At 41.4% G+C, this 19875-nt stretch overlaps 1 protein-coding gene across 8 annotated transcripts in view; it reads right to left on the bottom strand.

Annotated features, from left to right (window-relative positions):
• Positions 1-19875, bottom strand: part of EHBP1 (EH domain binding protein 1) — a 617593-nt gene that overhangs the window by 174303 nt on the left and 423415 nt on the right. For 5 of the 8 annotated variants that reach the window (XM_033936740.1, XM_033936741.1, XM_033936748.1 and 2 more), the window contains one exon: positions 17628-17735. The exons of the other annotated variants lie outside the window; for them this stretch is intronic. In XM_033936740.1, the coding sequence (XP_033792631.1) occupies positions 17628-17735 (108 nt within the window). The remainder of the gene's footprint in view (positions 1-17627; positions 17736-19875) is intronic. 8 annotated transcript variants of the gene reach the window in all.

The raw sequence follows: 19875 nt of genomic DNA, 5'->3' as shown, positions 1-19875 counted from the left end.
TTCAATTTAGTGTTTGAATTGTGTCAATTTGAGAATTTTAATCTGCTATCTTTTTCACTGTTCAGGAAGAATACATTTGTTTATTTTTTTCTGGGGTTGTACTGCATGCAGAGTCTTGAATCTTAGAGTTTCTTTTTTATATATTAGTACTTTTAGTTTTTGGCCCTGTATTTGCATAGGGGTTATCTGTGTTCTGGTAGGAATGAATGTTGAGAAGCAAACAGTGTGCTTTGTGTAGTTTAATTTTGTGGTTAACCATTATGTGTTAATAAGATTATATTGTGTGTATGTGTGTGTATATATGAAAAATGAATGGAAAAAAATTGTGTTATAATTAGTACTATTATGGGAGTGGAGATGGGGCAGGGTCTGGCCCGCAACTTAGCCTGTGTTTTAGATTTCGGCCCCTTAGTGTGATTGAGTTTGATACCCCTGCTCTACAACATCACTAAAATTCAGCCTTCCCTTTCGGAGCACACTGCTAAGACCCTCATCTACACCCGTGTCACCTATCGCCTAGACTATTGCAACTTGCTTCTCACAGGTCTTCTTCTAAACCACCTCTCTCTCCTTCAGTCTGTTCAGAATTCTGATGCATGCCTCATATTCTGCCAGGGGCATACTCACATTACCCCCTCCTCAAATTGCTCCCTATTTCCACAAACAATTCAAACTCCTCTTAGTGACCTACAAGTGTATTCACTCCTTAGTATCTCTCCTCTCCCTATTCTTTGCCCCAGGAACTCTGTTCATTGGGTAAGTCTTTCTTATCTGTAGCCTTCTCCTCTACTGTCAACTCCCAACTCCAACCCTTCTACTTTGCTAACCACATATGTTTGGAACAAACTGCCTGACTCGGTACGTCAGGCGCCATCTCTGGCGGTATTCAAATCCATGCTAAAAGCCCACTTTTTAAAAGTTGCTATCAAATCCTAACTCCAGCCCACTTGCAAAGCACCCATATCTGTTTGTCATGCCCTCTTTATTCCCCTATCCTCTCTTATCACTCCATTTGTAATTCCCTACCTAAGCAGTATGTATAGACTCACCCTTTTTGTCATAATTAGATTGTAAGCTCTTTTGAGCAGGGAATGTCTCTTGTGTGTTTAATGTACAGTTTTGCGGGCATCTGGCAGCGCTATAGAAATGATAAGTAGTATTAATGGTAACATAGTAAATGATAGCAGATAAAAACCTGAATGGTCCATCCAATCTGCCCTATAATTAAAAGCACTACAATTTCATGTTTAGTGTCTTTTTTCTTTGTTATTTCTAGCCATAGACCTTCGAGGTCCACCCAGTACTGTCCTTAGGTCCAACTACTGGAGTTGCCGTTGAAGCTCATTCCAGCCTATCCAACCATTTGCTTGATTCAGACCGTGAAAGTCTGTGTAGCACTGTTCTCATGTTCCAAATTGCTCCCATCAAAGCCCTCCCCCCAGGTCTGTCCTAAACCAATTTGCCATATATGGGAAACAAGTTATGCAAGTCTGCCTGCTACTGGTCTTAGTTTTCTAATTATACCATTCATATTCTAATTAGAGATCCTCTGTTTAGTAGTAGTAATATGATGAGTGATGTAGATCATGGCATCTGCCCTGGAAGGAGGTAAGTTGTATCCAGTCTGAACCATGTCTAACAGGGTTCCAATGAATTCTAATTGGTGAACAAGCTGGAGGCGAAACTTTGGGTAGAGGTGAACCTCTGTAACTTCAGTACCCAAATGGTTCTCTGCATCGATTCTTGAGCATCTTTCTTTATGCTCTTCACCACCCAATCATCCAATTAGTAAAACACGTGCACTCCTAGTTTCTTTAGCAACGCTGTGACTACTATGAAGCATATTGTGAAGACTTGGAGTGGATGCCAGGACAAAAGGCAGACTGCAATACTGTTAATTGTGCTTTTATACTTGAAATTTCTTATATATCTTGTGACTGGGCGTGTCTGAATATAGGTGTAAGCATCCTTTAAGTCCAGAGAGCATAACCAATTATTTGCCTAAATCATAGGAAGCAGGGTGCCCAAGAAAACCATCCTGAATTTTTCTTTGACCAATGAAGTATTTACAATAGAATACCTTCCCTTCTTCCCCTGGTGGTACAGGCTCGACCACATGAGTTTGTACAGAGTTCCTCTGTGAGCTCATCCTGGTGTTGAGAGCTGAACCTTGATGCTCTTAGTGGGCAATCTGGAGAGTTCTTGTTAATGGAGGTCATAACCCTCTCTGGACTATTTCAAGAACTTATCAGTCTGAGGTTACAAAGGGCCATCTTGCTTGAAAAAAATTCAGCCTCCCTCTCATTCTAAAGGCAGCTGGGACAGTCACTTTTATGATGGCTAGGCTCTTTTGGAGCCAATCAAAACCTTGTCCCCTGCTTTGACTGAGGTGTAGGCTGGAGCTACTGGGCCTGCTGCTGCAGAGGGTGGGAACAGGAATCCTGGGATTGCTGGGGGGGGTGGGTAGAAGGAGTGAACCTATACCTTTGAGAGCAGTAGGGTCTCCTTAGACTACCATCTGAAAACCTCCAAGATCTGGAGGCTGTAGAAGGTGTAAGCTGAGGCACCAAAAAGATCACCTCAGCAGTGGACACCCACAGATTTTTCCTGAACTGCTGGTTCAAGATCTGAAACATGCAGCCAGGAAAGTCTACACATGCCAAAACCTATGGTGGAGATTCTGGATGCCACATCAAAAGGCTTAACTACTTAACAATTATTTCTGTTCTGTGTTCACAGAAGAAAGACCTTGGTAGGACCGTTGAAAACAAACACAAAAATTGGAATGGATGTGTAGTAGACCAGGATAGGTGTTTGTGAGGAGCTAGCTAAATTAAAAATATATAAAGTGATGGGGCCTGATATCCGATGGTACTCAAGGAACTCAGAGAGATTCTGGCAGCTCCATTATCTCATTTTTTCAATGCTTCTTTACAGCCTGGAATGGTTCCAGAGAACTGGAGAAGGGCAGATGTGGTCCCTCTGCACAAGAGTGGAAGTAAGGAGGAGGTTAGGAATTACATAGAAACATGATGGCAGATAAAAGCCAAATGACCCATCCAGTCTGCCCATTCACAGTATCCTCTCCCTAAGAGACCACATGTGCCTGTCCTATGCTTTCTTGAATTCAGGCACAGTCTTTTGTCTCCACCTCCTCTACCAGGAGACTATTCCATGCATCCATTACCCTTTCTATAAAAAGTATTTTCTTAGTTTACTCCTGAGCCTATCACCTTTTAACTTCATTCTATGTACTCTCATTCCGGAACTTCCTTTCAAATGAAAGAAACTCGTGTGCATTTATGCTATGTAGGTATTTAAACTTCTCTATCATATCTCCCTTCTCCTGCCTTTCCTCCAACATATACATATTGAGATCTTTAAGTCTGTCCCCATACACTTATGATGAACACCACTGACCTGTTTAGTAGCCTTCCTCTGGATTGACTCCATCCTGTTATATATTTTTGAAAGTGCGGTCTCCAGATTTGTACAGGCCTGTTAGTCTGACCTCGGTAGCGAGTAAACTAATGGAAACACTTCTTAAGCAGAGGACAGTGCGATTTCTAGAATCGAACAGACTTCAGGACCCAAGGCAGCATGGTTTTACAAGACACAGGTCTTTTCAAACAAATCTGATTGATTTATTTGATTGGGTGACCAAACAGTTGGATATGGGAGGGGTGCTAGATATGGTGTACCTGGATTTTAGCAAAGCCTTTGTCATGGTTACACATAGGAGGCTGATAACGGAGTGCACTTGGTATGGGACCTAATATGATAGACTGGATTAAAAACTGGTTAAGTGGAAGGAGACAAAAGGTAGTGGTAAATGGAATTTGCTCCAAGGATATTGTTGGAGTGTCACAGGATGATACCAAACTCTGTAATAGGGTAGACACTCTGGAGGGTGTGGATAACATAAGGCGGGATCTAGCGAAGCTTGAAGAATTGACTACAAATTGGCAGCTAAGATTTAATGCTAAAAAATGCAAGGTCATGCACATGGGCTGCAAAAATCCAAGAGAACAGTACAGTATAGGTGGCCGGAGTTCTTCTGTGTACAAAAGAAGAGCAGGACTTGTGGACAATTGTGTCTGATGATCTTAGAGTAGCAAAACAGGTAAGTATTTGCGTCAAAGACAGTACTGAGGGGTACAAACTAACTCAAATGGGAAAATCTCCATGCAGACTGGACAAACAATGGAATCGGTTCAGCGAATGGCCACTAAGATGGTCTCAGGACTCAAGGATCTCCCATATGAAGAACGTCTAAGCAGGCTGCAGTTATATTCTCTCGAAGAATGCAGAGAGAGGGGAGACATGATAGAGACGTTCAAATATCTTACAGGCCATACCGAGGTGGAAGAAGATATCCTTTTTCTTACGGGTCCTACAGCAACAAGAGGGCATCCGCTCAAACTCAAGGGTGGGAGATTTCATGGTGACATCAGGAAGTACTGTTGGAATGGCCTTCCACGTCAGGTAGTTGAGGCCAGCAACGTGTTTGACTTAAAGAAACGATGGGATAAATATGTGGGTTCACTTCGGGGAATTGCTTAGAGGGAGTGTTCTTTTAAGGGGAGGGTTCTATTGAGTGGGCAGACGTGTTGAGTCGATGGCCCTTTTCTGCTGTCATACTCTATGTTTCTATGGTAGAAAAGGCAATGATCAAAGCCAGGAGGATGCTTGGATGCATAAGGAAAGGAATGGCCAGTAGGAAAAAAAGGAGGTAATAGTGCCATTGCATAAGTCTCTGGTGAGGCTCCATTTGCAATACTATGTGCAATTCTGGAGAACGCATCTTCAAAAAGATATAAATAGGATGGAGTCAGTTCAGAGGGCTGCTACAAAACTGGTAGTGGTCCTTGTCATAAAGCGTATAGGGACATATGTAAGAGACCTCAATATGTATACTCTGGAAGAAAAGTGGGAGACAGGAGATTTGGTAGAGACATTTAAATATCTCCATGGCAAGGCAAACCTTTTTCAAATGAAGGAAAACTCTGGCATAGGATGAAATTAAGAAGTGCTAGGCTCAGGAATAATCTAAAGAAATACTTTTTCTTACAGAAAGGGTAGTAGATGCATGGAATAGTCTTCCTGTAGAGGTGGTGGAGACAAAAACTGTACCTGAATGTAAGAAAGCATGGGACAGGCACATGGAATCTCTTAGGGAGAGGAAATAGTGGATGTTGTGGATGGGGAGACTGGATGGGCCATTTGGCCTTCATCTGCCATCATGTTTCTATGTCTTCCTCTAATAGACATTATTATGGTATAGCGGTATATAAAAAATAAAATTATATTATATTATATTATTATGATTGAAAATGGAAAGAGTTTTTAGTTACTTTTTTAATACTTTCTTAATAAGAATATCTTTTTTTCTCTGTCCGTTCATGGAATTAGCTAACATGGTACAAGAAAACTCAACACCTGAAAATAAAATTTATATCAGAACTACCACTGGTAAAGTAATGAACTCCTAAAATACTGGCTGCAAAGTATCTCTGGAATTTATATAATGCCTGCATAAAACTATGTATGGTCCAATTGGACTGCACTTGGTAGGAACAGTATTAATAGTGAGCAGCATAGGTAGAGAACAAGGAAAAGAAAAATAGCAAAAAGCATTGGATTCTTCTATTTTGTGACCCTTTGTGACCTCTAGTCTACTCGTTCTTGTTTTGTCAGCTACCTTCTCAGAGAACCATAATAGGTTTCTATTCCTTTTATTCGCTTTCTTAAAGCTGCTGACCTTTTTACAGCTCTGTTCAATTTGGTCCACTGTCTTTCCACTTTCCTTATCTCCTCTCACCCTGCCAGTTCTTCCTCACAACACACCATATCACATATTTGTCACTCAGAACAAGAAGGATCAATTTGTATCTTAATACATAAAACATATTTACGTGCTTATTTTCAAAGCAAACAGATGTCTTTAAATGCCTAAAAAATCATCCATATTCTAAAAACAACCAAATCTTCATTTTGGAAAGTCAGAATTTGAACGTTTCACATTGCAATTCAATCAAGTAGCAAGGGGGTGTATTCAGGGGCAGCTCGAGGCAATCTGCTGCCTGTGGTGAGGGATGAGCATCCACAATGGGGGTGGAGCAAGGGCTGCCACAACTATTAGGCAGGACTAGCCAGCTGCCTATGGTAGCAGCTTGAGGGTAGAAGCTTCAGTAACACAGTAAATGACAACAGAGCCTCGCACACCACTCCTTTTAGGCCCAGGTCACCCATGTTTAAAGCAAAACAATAGATCCTGCCAGACAAACTCAAAGAACCTTGTTTCTCGCCACACATACTTTAGCCTGTGTTTCTGCAAAAACACAAAGGAGATACAGGTAGTCGTCGACTTACAACTGCGTGTTCCGACTGCTAGGTCGTTAAGTGGATCAGGACGTAAGTCAGCCTATATTAAATTAAGGCAAGAATATTAGACTGGGTAATGACATTTTAATCATCTTAAAGCAATCTGTTAACAACATTTTCTTTCTTCGGAGAGTGGAAGTCGCGTCGTAAGGTCGAACAGTCGTAACTTGGATAGGTCGTAAGTCGACGACTACCTGTATATGATGCTCGAACAACAAGGAGCAAAATGAGAAAGAAAGCATAAAAAAAGCTCAGTTTAACATACCATAATAAAATTAATTATATGAGAGCTGATATTCTACCTCCCCCCCAACATGCATATCAGAACTAGAACATTTCTCCATGGACGTCACCATACAAAAAAAAAAAATCCTGATTTTCATGTTATCTGAGCAATAGCAACACAAAGCTCTCGATGAGGTGCAACGTGAATAAGTGTAAGGTAATGCATGTCAGTATCAAAAATCCCATACATGAATACAAGATGTCTGGGGCGGTACTTGGAGAGACTCCCCAGGAAAGGGACTTGGGAGTATTGGTCAACAAGTTGATGAAGCCGTCTGCACAATGTGTGGCGGTGGCGAAAAGGGCGAACAGAATGCTAAGAATGATTAAGAAGGGAATCACGAACAGATCAAAGAAGGTTATCATGCCGCTGTACCGGGCCATGGTACGCCCTCACCTGGAATACTGCATCCAGCACTGGTCGCCATACATGAAGAAGGACACGGTACTACTCGAAAGGGTTCAGAGAAGAGCGACTAAAATGGTTAAGGGGTTGGAGGAGTTGCCGTACAGTGAGAGATTAGAGAAGCTGGGCCTCTTCTCCCTCGAACAGAGGAGATTGAGAGGGGACATGATCGAAACATTCAAGATAATGAAGGGAATAGACTTAATAGATAAAAACAGGATGTTCACCCTCTCCAAGGTAGAGAGAACGAGATGGCACTCTCTAAAGTTAAAAGGGGATAGATTCCGTACAAATGTAAGGAAGTTCTTCTTCACCCAGAGAGTGATAGAGAACTGGAATGCTCTTTCGGAGTCTGTTATAAGGGAAAATACCCTCCAGGGATTCAAGACAAGGTTGGACAAATTCCTGCTGAACCAGAACGAACGCAGGTAGGGCTGGTCCTGGTTAGGGCACAGGTCTTTGACCTGGGGGCTGCCGCATGAGCAGACTGCTGGGCACGATGGACCACTGGTCTGACCCAGCAGCGACAATTCTTATGTTCGAGTACCAAACACATGGTGAAATACAAAACCTGAAAAGGGTCTCCATATTTTGTACTGAATACAGCACATAGACATCTGCAATTAATATTGTCCAAAGCTAACATATTTCAATCAATAAATTCCAGATAAAACACTTTATTCTACCTTTGTTTTCTGTATGTTTCACGTTCTATTATGGTGGTTCCAGTTACTTGTTTGCTTTCCTGTCTTTCTTCTGTTTCTAGTGGCGATTGTCTCTTTTTCATTTCTCCTCTCTCCTCCTGCCTTGTTCCCTCAATATACAATATTTGTCTCTGACATACTGATTTTTCCTTTTTAGTTCTTTTCTTCCTTTTTTTGCTTTGTTTTTTTCTGCCCCTGTCCACTCAAATTTCAGCCTACTTCTTTCTGCTTTTCATCTACCTACCACATTTTTCGCATCCGACCATAAGACGCACCCACCTGTAAAGGAGGAAAACTCAAGAAAAAATATTCCCACAACCCTGCCCTGTACCTCCTCTTGTGGTCTAGTGGTAGACCAGGACAGGGTCTTATAGAATGAAAAACCCATAGGCAGCAGAGGCAGGCACCCCCCCACTCCCACCCCATAGGCAGCCTCCCCGGTACCTTTTTTTGAAGTCCGATGGAGCTTTCCCTGCTCCTGCCTGTCTCCCTCGCCGCACAGATCTTCATTTGTTCGGGCAGAGCAGTGCAGAAGGCAGGCCCATGCTGTTTGCGTTCCTGCCTAGTCCGGCACCACTCCCCGATTGGCTGCAGTCAGTTCTTGTGAATCGCGAGAACTGACTGCAGCCAATCGGAGAGTGGTGCCGGACTAGGCAGGAATGCAAACAGCACATGCCTGCCTTTTGTGCCGCTCTGCCTGAACAGATGAGCTGTCCGGTGAGGGAGACCGGCAGGAGCAGGGTAGCTCCAACAGACTTCAAAAAAAGGTACCGGGGGAGGGGCTGCCTATGCGGGGTATTCACTGCATGAGATGCACCCTTATTTCCATCCCCTTTTTGGGGGTGGAAAAAGTGTGTCTTATAGACCGAAAAAAACGGTACCTACCCTATCAACCTCACTACCTATCAACTTTCCATTTCCTTCTCTGACCCCCTAACTCTCCAAATTTCCCATTTTGCCCTTACTCCAGCCTCTTATTCCCATTTATCTTTCACCTATTTCCCATTACCACATGTCTATCCTCTGTATCAGTGCTGCCTGATTCAGGGAAAATTTTTTTGATTGGATTCACCCTGTTGAATCGATTTTTCGATTTGATTCGCTTTCAATGACACAGCTTTTTAAGTTTAAACATTTTATTTAAGCAAGGTTTATTCCTCACTTTTCTTCATGGGCAGGACCCTGACCGACATGTTGAAAAAAGGGAGACCAGAGACATTATGTTGGGATGATGTAAGTAGATGGGCTTTTCAAAGGTTAAGGGCTAGCTTGTGTGAGCAGCTGATGATCAAGGCTATTGATTTTGAACAACCGTTTATTTTACAAACTGATGCCTCAGGTACGGGCTTAGAAGCAGTTCTGAGTCAGGAAAGCCAAGGGTTAGGACATCCCATTCTATACCTGAATCGTAACCTCCATCCGAATGAACAGAACTATGCAACAGTGGAGCAATAATGCCTGGCTATCAAGTGAACTGTTCAAACTTTACCTACAGGACTTTACAAACACTACCTACAGGACAGGTAGTTTACGTTGGTAAAGGCACTTCTTCCATTTTTCACAGGTCATGGGTTCAAATCCTTAGTATGCTCAGGTACCCCAGCACATATTTCTTTTTTTTTTAGTGACAATCTGCCATCTAGGTGCATAATGATGATGTCACAATGATGTCAAGATTGTGTTTCTTAAACTTTGGGAATGAGGTTTAGTACGCAATATATATTTTTTCATATGTTTTGATTGAGTAATTCATTATTAAAAATCTTTTTCCATTACTATCAAAGAGGTCGAAGGAGGGTTTTTTTTTTTTTTTTAAAACAGCAGAGGAACTGGAGAAGTGTTGAAAGTACATGTTTGATATTTATCCTAGAAAAATGACTGCTTGTGAATCAAGAGGATATAAGCTTGGCTTTTGAATTGACATGTGGTTTAGTGCTTGAGTGTGTGGTGCAGTGGTTAGAGCTACAGCCTCTGCATCCTGAGGTTGTAGGTTCAAATCCCTCCTTGCTCCTTGTGACCCTGGGCAGGTAACTTAATCCTCTCATTGCCCCAGGTACACTAGACAAGAGTCTGTCCCCACTGGGACAGAAGGGAAATATGATAAAGTAGTCAAATGTAAATACCACTTAGGATAAGTGGTATATAGATAAATCAAATAAAATATAATAGTGGTGCTTCTTGGGGAGGAAGAGTCTGGCCAGCAGCCTGGAGTTCCCCTATGTAAAATTGGGTTGCCTTCTGCATGCCATTTTGCTGCATACAATTTTAATGTTAAAAAAACACCATAAAATCACCGTTCTAATGATGTCATAACATTAAAACACGGTAACGTGATAGGCGTCGTCTATGCGAAGCCTAATAGGTGATTCTATAAAGGACACCTAACTATATAGATACGTTTAAATTCACTTTACGCCGCTGAGCACGATTCTTTATTGTGCGTCTATGCATAATAGAATTGCGCTGAGCATTGTACTGCCGGATATCTAAACGACACCTAATTTTTAGGTGTCCTTTATAGAATTTGCCCCATATAGTCTAATTAAAAAAGGTTCCGAGAAAGACAATAAAAATGCATATGAAATGTCTCCCTTTTAAAGAAAGCCTTAACAGATTATGGCTGTTCATCTTAGAAACGAGACTGAGAGAATATAACACATATTTATAAAATCATAAGCGGTGTGGAACAAATTAATAGAGAACAATGATTTGGATTTATTCAATTTTTCAAAATATGAGCTTAAGACAAGTTACAATCAGCTACATAAGTTAATAACTTGCCCAAGTGGGCTTACAGTCTAAGCTGTACATGAAGTAATGGAAGGTGAAGTGACTTGCTCAGGGTTACAAGAAGCATTAGTAGGAATAGATGGATTTGAACCATGTCTTTATTTATTGAAATAATACTTGAACCAGGGGACATGTAATGGAGCCGCTAGATTTAAAAAAATTCAGTGAACACACAGTTAAGCTGTGGAATTTATTGCCAAAAGATGTGGCCAAGGAAAATAGCATTTCTGGGTTTATAAAAAGGTTTGGACAAGTTTCTGGAGGACATAGACAGCAGAATAGGCAGCAGAATGGAGTGAGCCGGGGACCATGGCCCTACCAATATTTTGTCCCACAAAGCATCAGCAACCAAGGAAACTGGAAGAGGGTGTGTGTGCCTGGGGCAGATAATTAGTTCTCCCTTACAAAATGAAGTTCTGCTACCCCTGAGAGCTATGATCTATTAACCAAACAGATAAAAAGCTTGCAATGTCTTACTTCAGGGAGTGTCAAGGAACGGCTCTCACCAGGGCTGGATTAGAGGGTAGGCCCAGTAGGCACACGCCTATGGACCGAAATGGTCAGGGGGGCCTGCTGAAGGAGGGTAAACAGACCACTCCAATTTTTTTTTTTCAAAATGGTGATGGCCCCCCCCCTCAGCATCGATCGACAACGCAGCCCCCCCTCCGCGACAGGCAGTAATATCTGCAAGCAATGTGGGTAAGATCGGCAATGGCAACTGTAATTTTGCAAGTGGTGCTCAGCCCAAAGCTTCCCCTCTCCACCTGGGCACATCAGAGGGAAACTTTGGCCGAGCAGCACCGCTTGCAAAATTACAGTCGCCATTGCCAATCTTACCCACGTTGCTTGCAAATATTACTCGAGGGGGGGAGCCCGCGTTGGCTTTCAGGTTACTTTGGCTTAAGTCTTTCTGCACTCTGCGTCTCAGTTCTGTACACTTATTTGGTTTTCCGGTTTCTTTTAGCAGCTCTTTTTAGCCTTACATTTTTGCTTAGCAGGTCTTTTTAGCCAGCCTTTGTTTCTCTCCTTCTGTTTACCCCCCTTTTTCTGTTTAGTCTCTATTGGCATCCAATCATGATGTGGCATGATATATTTTTATATTTTTCTTTATAAGTTTTATTGTTCTTTTGGTTCCGTTTGGGTTTTCTTGCAATTCTGTTTTCAGTTTCATATTGCTCTCTCATGTCTCACTATAAGAGTTCCTGGTGGTTTTTTTTTAGTTTTCCCCTTATTAGCACCTTCTGTCGTTTCTACATTATGCTCTTATAAGTTTAGGCAGCCTCGCCTTATCTTAGTATGTTTTGGGATTTTGTATAATTGGTTACATTCATGTAGTGCCCTCCCTAGCTCAGGCAGCATTTGTTTCTGAGGGAGATTACCCTTTTGCCTCTTGTTCAATCTCATCTTTTTAAAAAAATTATCGGTGCATTTCTTTATATTCCCAGTGCATTGTATTTCTTTCTCCTAAGGTGAGCTTCAGACTAACTTGTTTCATTGATTTATTTATATGGCCCCTTTTCCTTGGTATCTTGTGGTCACCTCCTCACCACTGCTGCTGCTTTCCCAGTCTTATACAGGGGCATCAATACTTCCTTTTTCCTACTGGCCATCACCTTTTCAACCTGTTGGGCCACCTTAAGATCATCACATACAATTACACCCAAGTCCTGCTCTTCCGTTGTGTACATCAGTTCTTAACCCCCTAAACTGTACTGTTCCTTCGGTTTGTAGCACAAGAACAGCATGCTGAATGCTCTGCACTGCTCCGATGGTCATAGAATTGCTATGATCGTCAAAACAGCGCAGAACATTCAGCCCGCCAGCCAGCGCTAAAGACCTTTTCCGTGCGTTTGTAAAAAAAAAAAAAGGGAGGGGTTTTTGTTTGTGATTACTTATTCCATACTGAGTGAGGGTGGTTCTGTGTCCTGTGTGTAAGAAAGACATGGTTTTCTATTAGCATTGACCAGCCTTGTTTGGTGAAATGCAACAGGCATGGTTCCTGGGAGCACCTTGAATAAACCTGATTTGAATCTCCTTATTGTCTGTTGATCTTCTTTTGTTTCACGTTGGATTCTTTGGTGGACCACTTGCCTTATTTTTTGTTACAAATTAACAAACATGGAGTGGAATGTACCAGAGGAGTTACAGATTTGGTTGTTTATACATACATATGGGTTAAAGTTGGACGACATTGAACCGCAAGGTAATGGTGGAATACAAATCACTAATGTAATGTAATAGTATTACTGCTTTACAATGCATTTGAACATTTTTATATACGTTTGGAAAGGGTTCTGAGTTAAAATTCTGGGCAAGTAGGTAGGAAGGGAACGAAGGGGGGATTTGTTCAGAGATGTTTGGGGCTTACATAGAACTAAAACTGTACACTGGCACTGGTATGGTAATCTTTGTTGTTTGTTTTGAATTTTATAATAAAAGAAAAAAAAGAAAAACAAGTGGAAATAAAGAAGTAAATAAGAAAACAGGCAATTAAATGGGGGAAAGGTGTGGGCAGGGCAGGGCAGGGTAGGGCTATGGGGCCCAGTGTACTTGTGTGCCTAGGGGCTCTCAAAGAATTAATCCTGCCCTGGCTCTCACCATCTGGATCTTCAGGATATTCCTAAATTTGTCACTTTTGGTAATAGGATACTGGGCTCAACTAACCCAACTGGGCTCAACTGGTACTACTTCTGGTATGCTAATAACCAGGTCAAAAGCTTTTAAGTTTCCATAACCATCAGCTTGGGATACTGCTTCAACTGGCAACATCAGAAGATGTTATCCTTTTGCATGAACCCAGAGATTGCTTGTTTTCTCACAATTTTCTACCCCCAGTTCATTCTCACCAGCTTATCATCTCTCTGCTTATCCCCAATGGCCTTACCATTTCCTTCTCTCCCCTCACCCCCACTAGCCTCTTTATCCCTTGGTACTAACCCTTCCCCCATCATCCTCTGTCACTATCTCACTTATTCTCTCCCCCCTCTTAACTGACCCTAGTTTCTTTCACCTGTCCCTTTATTCTACATTCTTCTGCCCACACAAGAAAGACTTGCAGAACTGGAACAGAGGCAGGATAACAAGCAACTGGATATTATCTTGCTGCCACCTCTACTGTGGCCCCTATGGGCCAGTATTTAGAGCCCAAAAGAAAACAGGTTTTTGGTTTTGGACCAAACTGAAACTGCGGATGAAATCGACCACTCAGTTTTGACTGCAATTAAAAACGAATTGGCCCCCGCCAAGGACATCAAACAACATCCACAATCTCCCCTCCCCAATCTTAAAGAGCTGTTTCTGGTTGGGGGGGAGGGGAGGCAGTGGGATTGCACAGCACAGATTTGGTTTCAGCTACAAATGTATTGGCATTTTTGGCCAAAATCAAAACAAGGCCAAACACAAATTTCAGGACATTTTAGCAATGAAGCGAGCAAAAACTGAAATTTAGTCGGTCTCTTCTAATCTTGTTGCTGCCCCTGTTCTGATGGTGCCATTACTTTTTTAAATCACCCACCAGCGCAGGGCAATGCTATGGTTACTATCTCCACTATGTGGTACAATAGGCAGACAAATTCAGTGCAAAAACTCAGGACTTCCTTATCTACTCCCATCCTAGCTGAGATCATATTCAGGCAACTTTCTTTAAGTTAGTCCTCTTATCTTAACTCCTTTTACTCTATCTGTCTGTTTACTCCACCTCTGTTTACACCCTATGTCAACAATATAAGTAGCATACCAGTTCATATTCTTTCTGTTGAAATTGTCTATTGCTTATGTACAGATTATTACTGATGTACCTTGCTTAGTGAATTTCTTCAAAAAAGTCAGTAAATAAATCCTAAAAATAAATTATATAAATAAATACATTCTACATTGTGTACTGATACAAAAATTCCTCCAGGAGGTGTATGACCTCAAAAATATCTGCTACAAAAATAGAACTGTTGAAAAACTAAGGGCCCTTTTAACAAACAATGGTAAAAAGTAGTCTTAGTGTGCTCTTACGCAGGTCATTCCTGCATGCTAAGGCTAGTTATACTACTGGGGTACAATAGCCAATTTTCAGAATTTTTCAACAACGGCCATATACTAATTTATTTATTTATTCATTCAATTTTCTATATCGTTCTTCCAAGAGAGCTCAGAACGGTTTAAATTGATTTATTCAGGTACTCAAGCATTTTTCCCTGTCTGCCCCAGTGGGCTCACAATCTATCTAATGTACCTGGGGCAATGGGGAGATTCAGGCCGGATTAAAGGGTAGGCCTAGGAGGCACATGCCTAGGGCCTGGAATTGTCAGGAGGGTCCCAAGGCTGGCGTTAGGGGGGAGCAAACAGGGCAGCTGCCCTGGCCCCAACAGATCCATGCAGCCCTGGATGAGGGGCAGAGACAGCTTTAACAAGTATTATTATTATTATTGAGTTGATTTCATTTTGTTTTTTTGCACCATTAGCACACTGGTTTGTGCACTAGTTATCACTTTTTTGATTTACACGGGATAGCTTAGGAATGTTTCACAGATAACACCCCTTTGGTTGTATGTATGTGATAGCTGGAGCATGAGGGGTGAGTTCCCATTGCTAGCTGTGTGACTGAGGGCTTCCCGTTCACTATTACAAAATTTTGTGCAGCAGTTTGTTGCAGAGGGAAATGGGAAATTCTTGGACTGGGAAAAGGTGACAAGCGGTGTGCCCCAGGGCTCGGTCCTTGGGCCAATCTTATTCAATATATTCATAAATGACCTGGAAGAGGAAACAATGAGTAATATAATCAAGTTTGCAGATGACACGAAACTATGTCGGTCTGTTGGATCACAAATGGATAGTGAAGAACTCCAGAGAGATTTGAACCAGCTAGAGAAATGGGCAGAAAAGTGGCAGATGAAGTTCAATATAGAAAAATGCAAAGTGATGCACCTAGGCACGAAAAACAAGGAACATGAATATAAAATGTTAGGTGTGACTTTGAGCAAGAGCGAACAAGAAAGAGACCTTAGGGTACTGATAGACCGGACCCTGAAACCATCGGCACAATGTGCGGCGGCTGCAAAGAAAGCAAACAGGATGTTGGGCATGATAAAGAAAGGAATCACAAATAGATCGGTTGACGTCATAATGCCGCTTTACAGAGCAATGGTCAGGCCACACCTGGAGTATTGTATTCAACACTGGTCTCCCTACCTAAAGAAGGATATAACCCTGCTGGAGAGGGTACAGAGGCGAGCCACAAAGCTAGTAAAAGGTATGGGAAATTTGAGCTATAAAGAACGCCTCAGAAAACTGAACTTGTTCACCCTAGAGAAGAGAAGAATGCGTGGGGATATGATAGAGACTTTTAAAATACTAAAAGGAACTGATAAAATCCAGCAAGATGCATTTTTATTCACGTTGTCAAATGTGACCCGGACGAGAGGTCATGGACTGAAATTGAGAGGCGACAGGCCCAAGACTAATGTCAGGAAGTTCTGTTTCACACAGTGAGTGGTGGACACTTGGAACGCTCTCCCGGAGGAGGTTGTGACGGAGACCTCCATTATAAGATTCAAGGGAAAGTTGGACGCACACCTCCTTGCAAATCACATCGAGGTATACAGGTAAACAAGGTCCCATCTAGGAACACCTAGGTCTTCATCAGGAAGCACCTAGTTAAGCTTCCGCGGGTGCGGGTCATCGGACTGGATGGACCAAGGGTCTGATTCGGTGAAGGCATTTCTTATGTTCTTATGTTCAAGCTGTCTCTCCCTTTCACCCTTTTGTTTTGGGGTTCTGGGGAGATTTGTTCTCCTGTATCTATGAAAGACATGGTTTTCTGTTAGCATTGACTAGCCTTGTTTGGTGAAATGCATCAGGCATGGTTCTTGGGAGTACCTTGAATAAACCTGATTTGAATCTCCTTATTGTCTGCCGATCTTCTTTTGTTTCATGTTGGATTCTTTGGTGGACTGCTTGGGTTGTTTCGTTACAAGTTAACATACATGGAGTGGGACGTACTAGAGGAGTTACAGATTTGGTTGTTTATACATATATATGGGTTACAGTTGGTCGACATAGAGTGAGGTAGTTGAGAGGCATTGTAAACTTGGTTATTAATATAGACTTATATTTTGGATAGTATTACTGCTTTACAATATATTTGAACACTTTTATATACGTATGGAAAGAGTTCAGAGTTAAAGTCCTGAGTAAGTAGGTGGGAAGGGAAGGAAGGGGAATTTGTTCAGAGATGTTTGGGAGTTGCGTAGAAGAAAAACTGTGCACTGGTATGCTAATTTTTGTTTGTTTTGAATTTTAAAAAAGAAAGAAATACAAGTGGAAATAAAGAAGTAAAGAAGAAAACAGATAAATGGGAGCAGGGAAGGGGTGGGGCAAGGCCAGGGGGAGCCCAGTGTACTTGTGTGCCTAGGGGCCCTCAAAGAATTAATCCTGCCCTGAGGAGATTAAATGATTTTCCCAGGGTCACAAGGAGCAGCATGGGTTTGAACCTTGTGAAGAGACCTAATTATGACTCATAACCAGCAAAAAAATAAGATCTCATTAATTAGTCAAAGACTTGTGTTTCTTTTAAGAGAGGAAAAAGGGTCTCAGTAACCCCGCAAAAAATCCACAAGGATAAACTTGGTTTGCATATACATGGGGTTCACTGACCCCAAAAACCTCTCATATAAATCACATATTAAGTTATATGTATTATTTATGTATTTTATCAAAACCTTATTCAAATTTATTGATTTCAAGTGCAAGACAGTAGAGAGGGACTTATCTTAATCTGCGCCTGCTGGCGTCCAAATCTCAAAGGACAGAGTGACTGTTCAATGAATCCCTATCCCCGACGGGACCCGTTTCGCCTACTGCCCGTAAACTTGATAGTGAATTAATCGCTGTTTGAAAATCGGCCAGAGAATCGGCCAACGGCGATTGAGTCGCTATCTTTAGTGAATCTAGCCCAAAGTACTGTAACAAGAATAAATGAGAAGAATAAACATTTAACAGGAAAACACACAGACAATGATATTGTAGGGTTAGACATGCAAAAGAAAAGAGAGCATCCATTCAGTTACCGGTAGAAGCAAAGCCAGTTTTTAAGTTAGTAAGTTCATCACCACTTCGCATGACAGAGCATTCAGGTATCGTCTCATTAGTATCTGTTTCAGCACTGTCTTCCTCATCTGTAGGGATATGTTAATATTAGTATTCTTGCATTTATATATAATAGAAACATACACACATTAGTGTTTTTCGACCATCGATCAAGTTTTAACTATGTGAATGGTTTTAGATGACTAGGTAGACCACCACTCTGTTAACCACAGTTTTAATTAGATACAGGAATGTACACCATCCAATATATATCACTCACTATTCAGATGCAAAAATTTAGGGGCAGTTTGACTAAACAGCATTAAGTCCTAATGTGTGCTTAGTGTGCAGGACAATGCTTACTGCAAAATGTGTTTTAGTGTTTTACCTTTTCTGCATATTAAGCACATGTTAATGAATTGGTTTTCAATACTTTTTGGAATGGGCGTACCATGGGTGGAGAATGGATATGTCTGCACTAACCAGCTTCATTCCTGCCAGTTGCAATATCATATTTTCAATTGCAAGGGAAAGGCAAGTTCTGTGAGACTCTACTCTTCCCACCGTCTCTTGCAGGTCTCTTGCACAGCTTAAAGGGAACATTGACTAGGAGTGCCTCACAGAAAACTAGGGTGCAAAGTAGGCTCTCAGAGAAAATAAATTCCACTCCATCACTTGACTTGCTCACACAATAGCTAGGTTAGTGTTGATAACTAACAGTAAACTTCATTTAGGCAAGGGCAGAGACTACAGAAAATAGAGGTAAGGGTGTAATCAGACCGTTCAAAGAACCAGGAATTACATCTGGTACTTAAGAGTTTAGTGGAGCAACAGGCATCCCTCTAACAGATACTGCTGCATACTAAAATTGATACTGAAAGCACCCGGGGCATCAGGAATGAATATGAATTCAGCCATAAGGTCCTAAGGTCCTTCAAGGATGTAACTAAGGAACTGAATTCAAGAAGAGTCATCCTTAGTGTTCTCATCCCGAAATGGAATATCCTACAAGTAAAGTTTGAGGATTTTCAGCAGAGAGAGGGACTGACATAAGATATGGTGATGCTAGAGGACTCTTTGTGGCTGGAAGAGTAAGAAATGATGAAACTCACAAACAAACCACCCTGTCTGACTCACAGTGCAACCTACTGAGATTTACTGGAAGGACAAATTTGGTAATTAAGGAGGAGGAAAGTGAGCACTAGACTGAGGCAGCTAGCAGTGGAGATGCAACACTGGAAAGAGTAGGCATGCTAGCAAGCAGTACTGAAAGCATTAACAGTATCCTGTCAGCTACCATTTGCTCTCCCACTTTTATCTGCCAGGGGTGTAACTGAACAACATGCCAAGTGTCTTCATCAATTCAACCAACATTTCTGCTGCTCTCGAATAAGACAAAATACATGTAAGCCTATCTTCCTCTCTAATTTTAGGAGATTCTTGAAGCAATAAATGTCTCTGAGCACGCTTTGCCTGTAAATAGGCTTACCGTACAGATTTTTTAGGATTCCCTCATACCAAAAAATGCTGCTTTATCATTACAGCAGAAATAATGGCTGAATTGTTGAAGACACATTAGCATGTTGTTCAGTTACACCCTGAGCATGGGAATTGGACGCCCACGCACTCATAACACTGCAGCTGTAAAGTAAGCTGCTAGCTTTCACTCAAGGTGTGAAAAATAAAAAAAAAAACATGCAAAATGGCGCTAACGTAAAGTTACCAAAGTAATTTTATTGTGTTTATTTTGCAAACATGAAACCAAAAGAATAAAGCATAATTGCATTAGAAGTTACATTAGCGGGAGGTCGTTATAGTTGCCAAAATGCTGGCCTTCTGATAACGAGCTCAGTTCAATATTTTACAACACTCTATTATATACTTTTGGCTCAGTGTGACATCATCGGTTTGACAGCCAATCAAAATTAACAAAGGAGGTGTTTAAAAGTTAGACAAAGAAAAAAGTTTCAGAAAATTACTTTTGTTCTGTTTACATTCATTTCTGAATATACATTAACATTTTATAACATTTCCAACATTCCTTTATCATTCTTAAAACTTATTTCAGACAATTTGTCTATGTGTCAGGCAAGATGCTGAAATGTTCTAAACCCTACAAACAGTGCTGAAAATTTGTCAGCCTTAGAGGAAAGGAGGGACTGCCTCCACCTGAGCTGACAGTTTCAAATTTCATTGATCTGCACACAGAAGCCTTTCTGTGTTAGAGAC

This window comes from Geotrypetes seraphini, chromosome 3 (genome assembly GCF_902459505.1).
Source record: "Geotrypetes seraphini chromosome 3, aGeoSer1.1, whole genome shotgun sequence".
Taxonomy (NCBI): domain Eukaryota; kingdom Metazoa; phylum Chordata; class Amphibia; order Gymnophiona; family Dermophiidae; genus Geotrypetes; species Geotrypetes seraphini.
The sequence above is the reverse complement of the archived record's forward strand: the minus strand, read 5'-3'. Positions and strand labels throughout refer to the sequence as shown.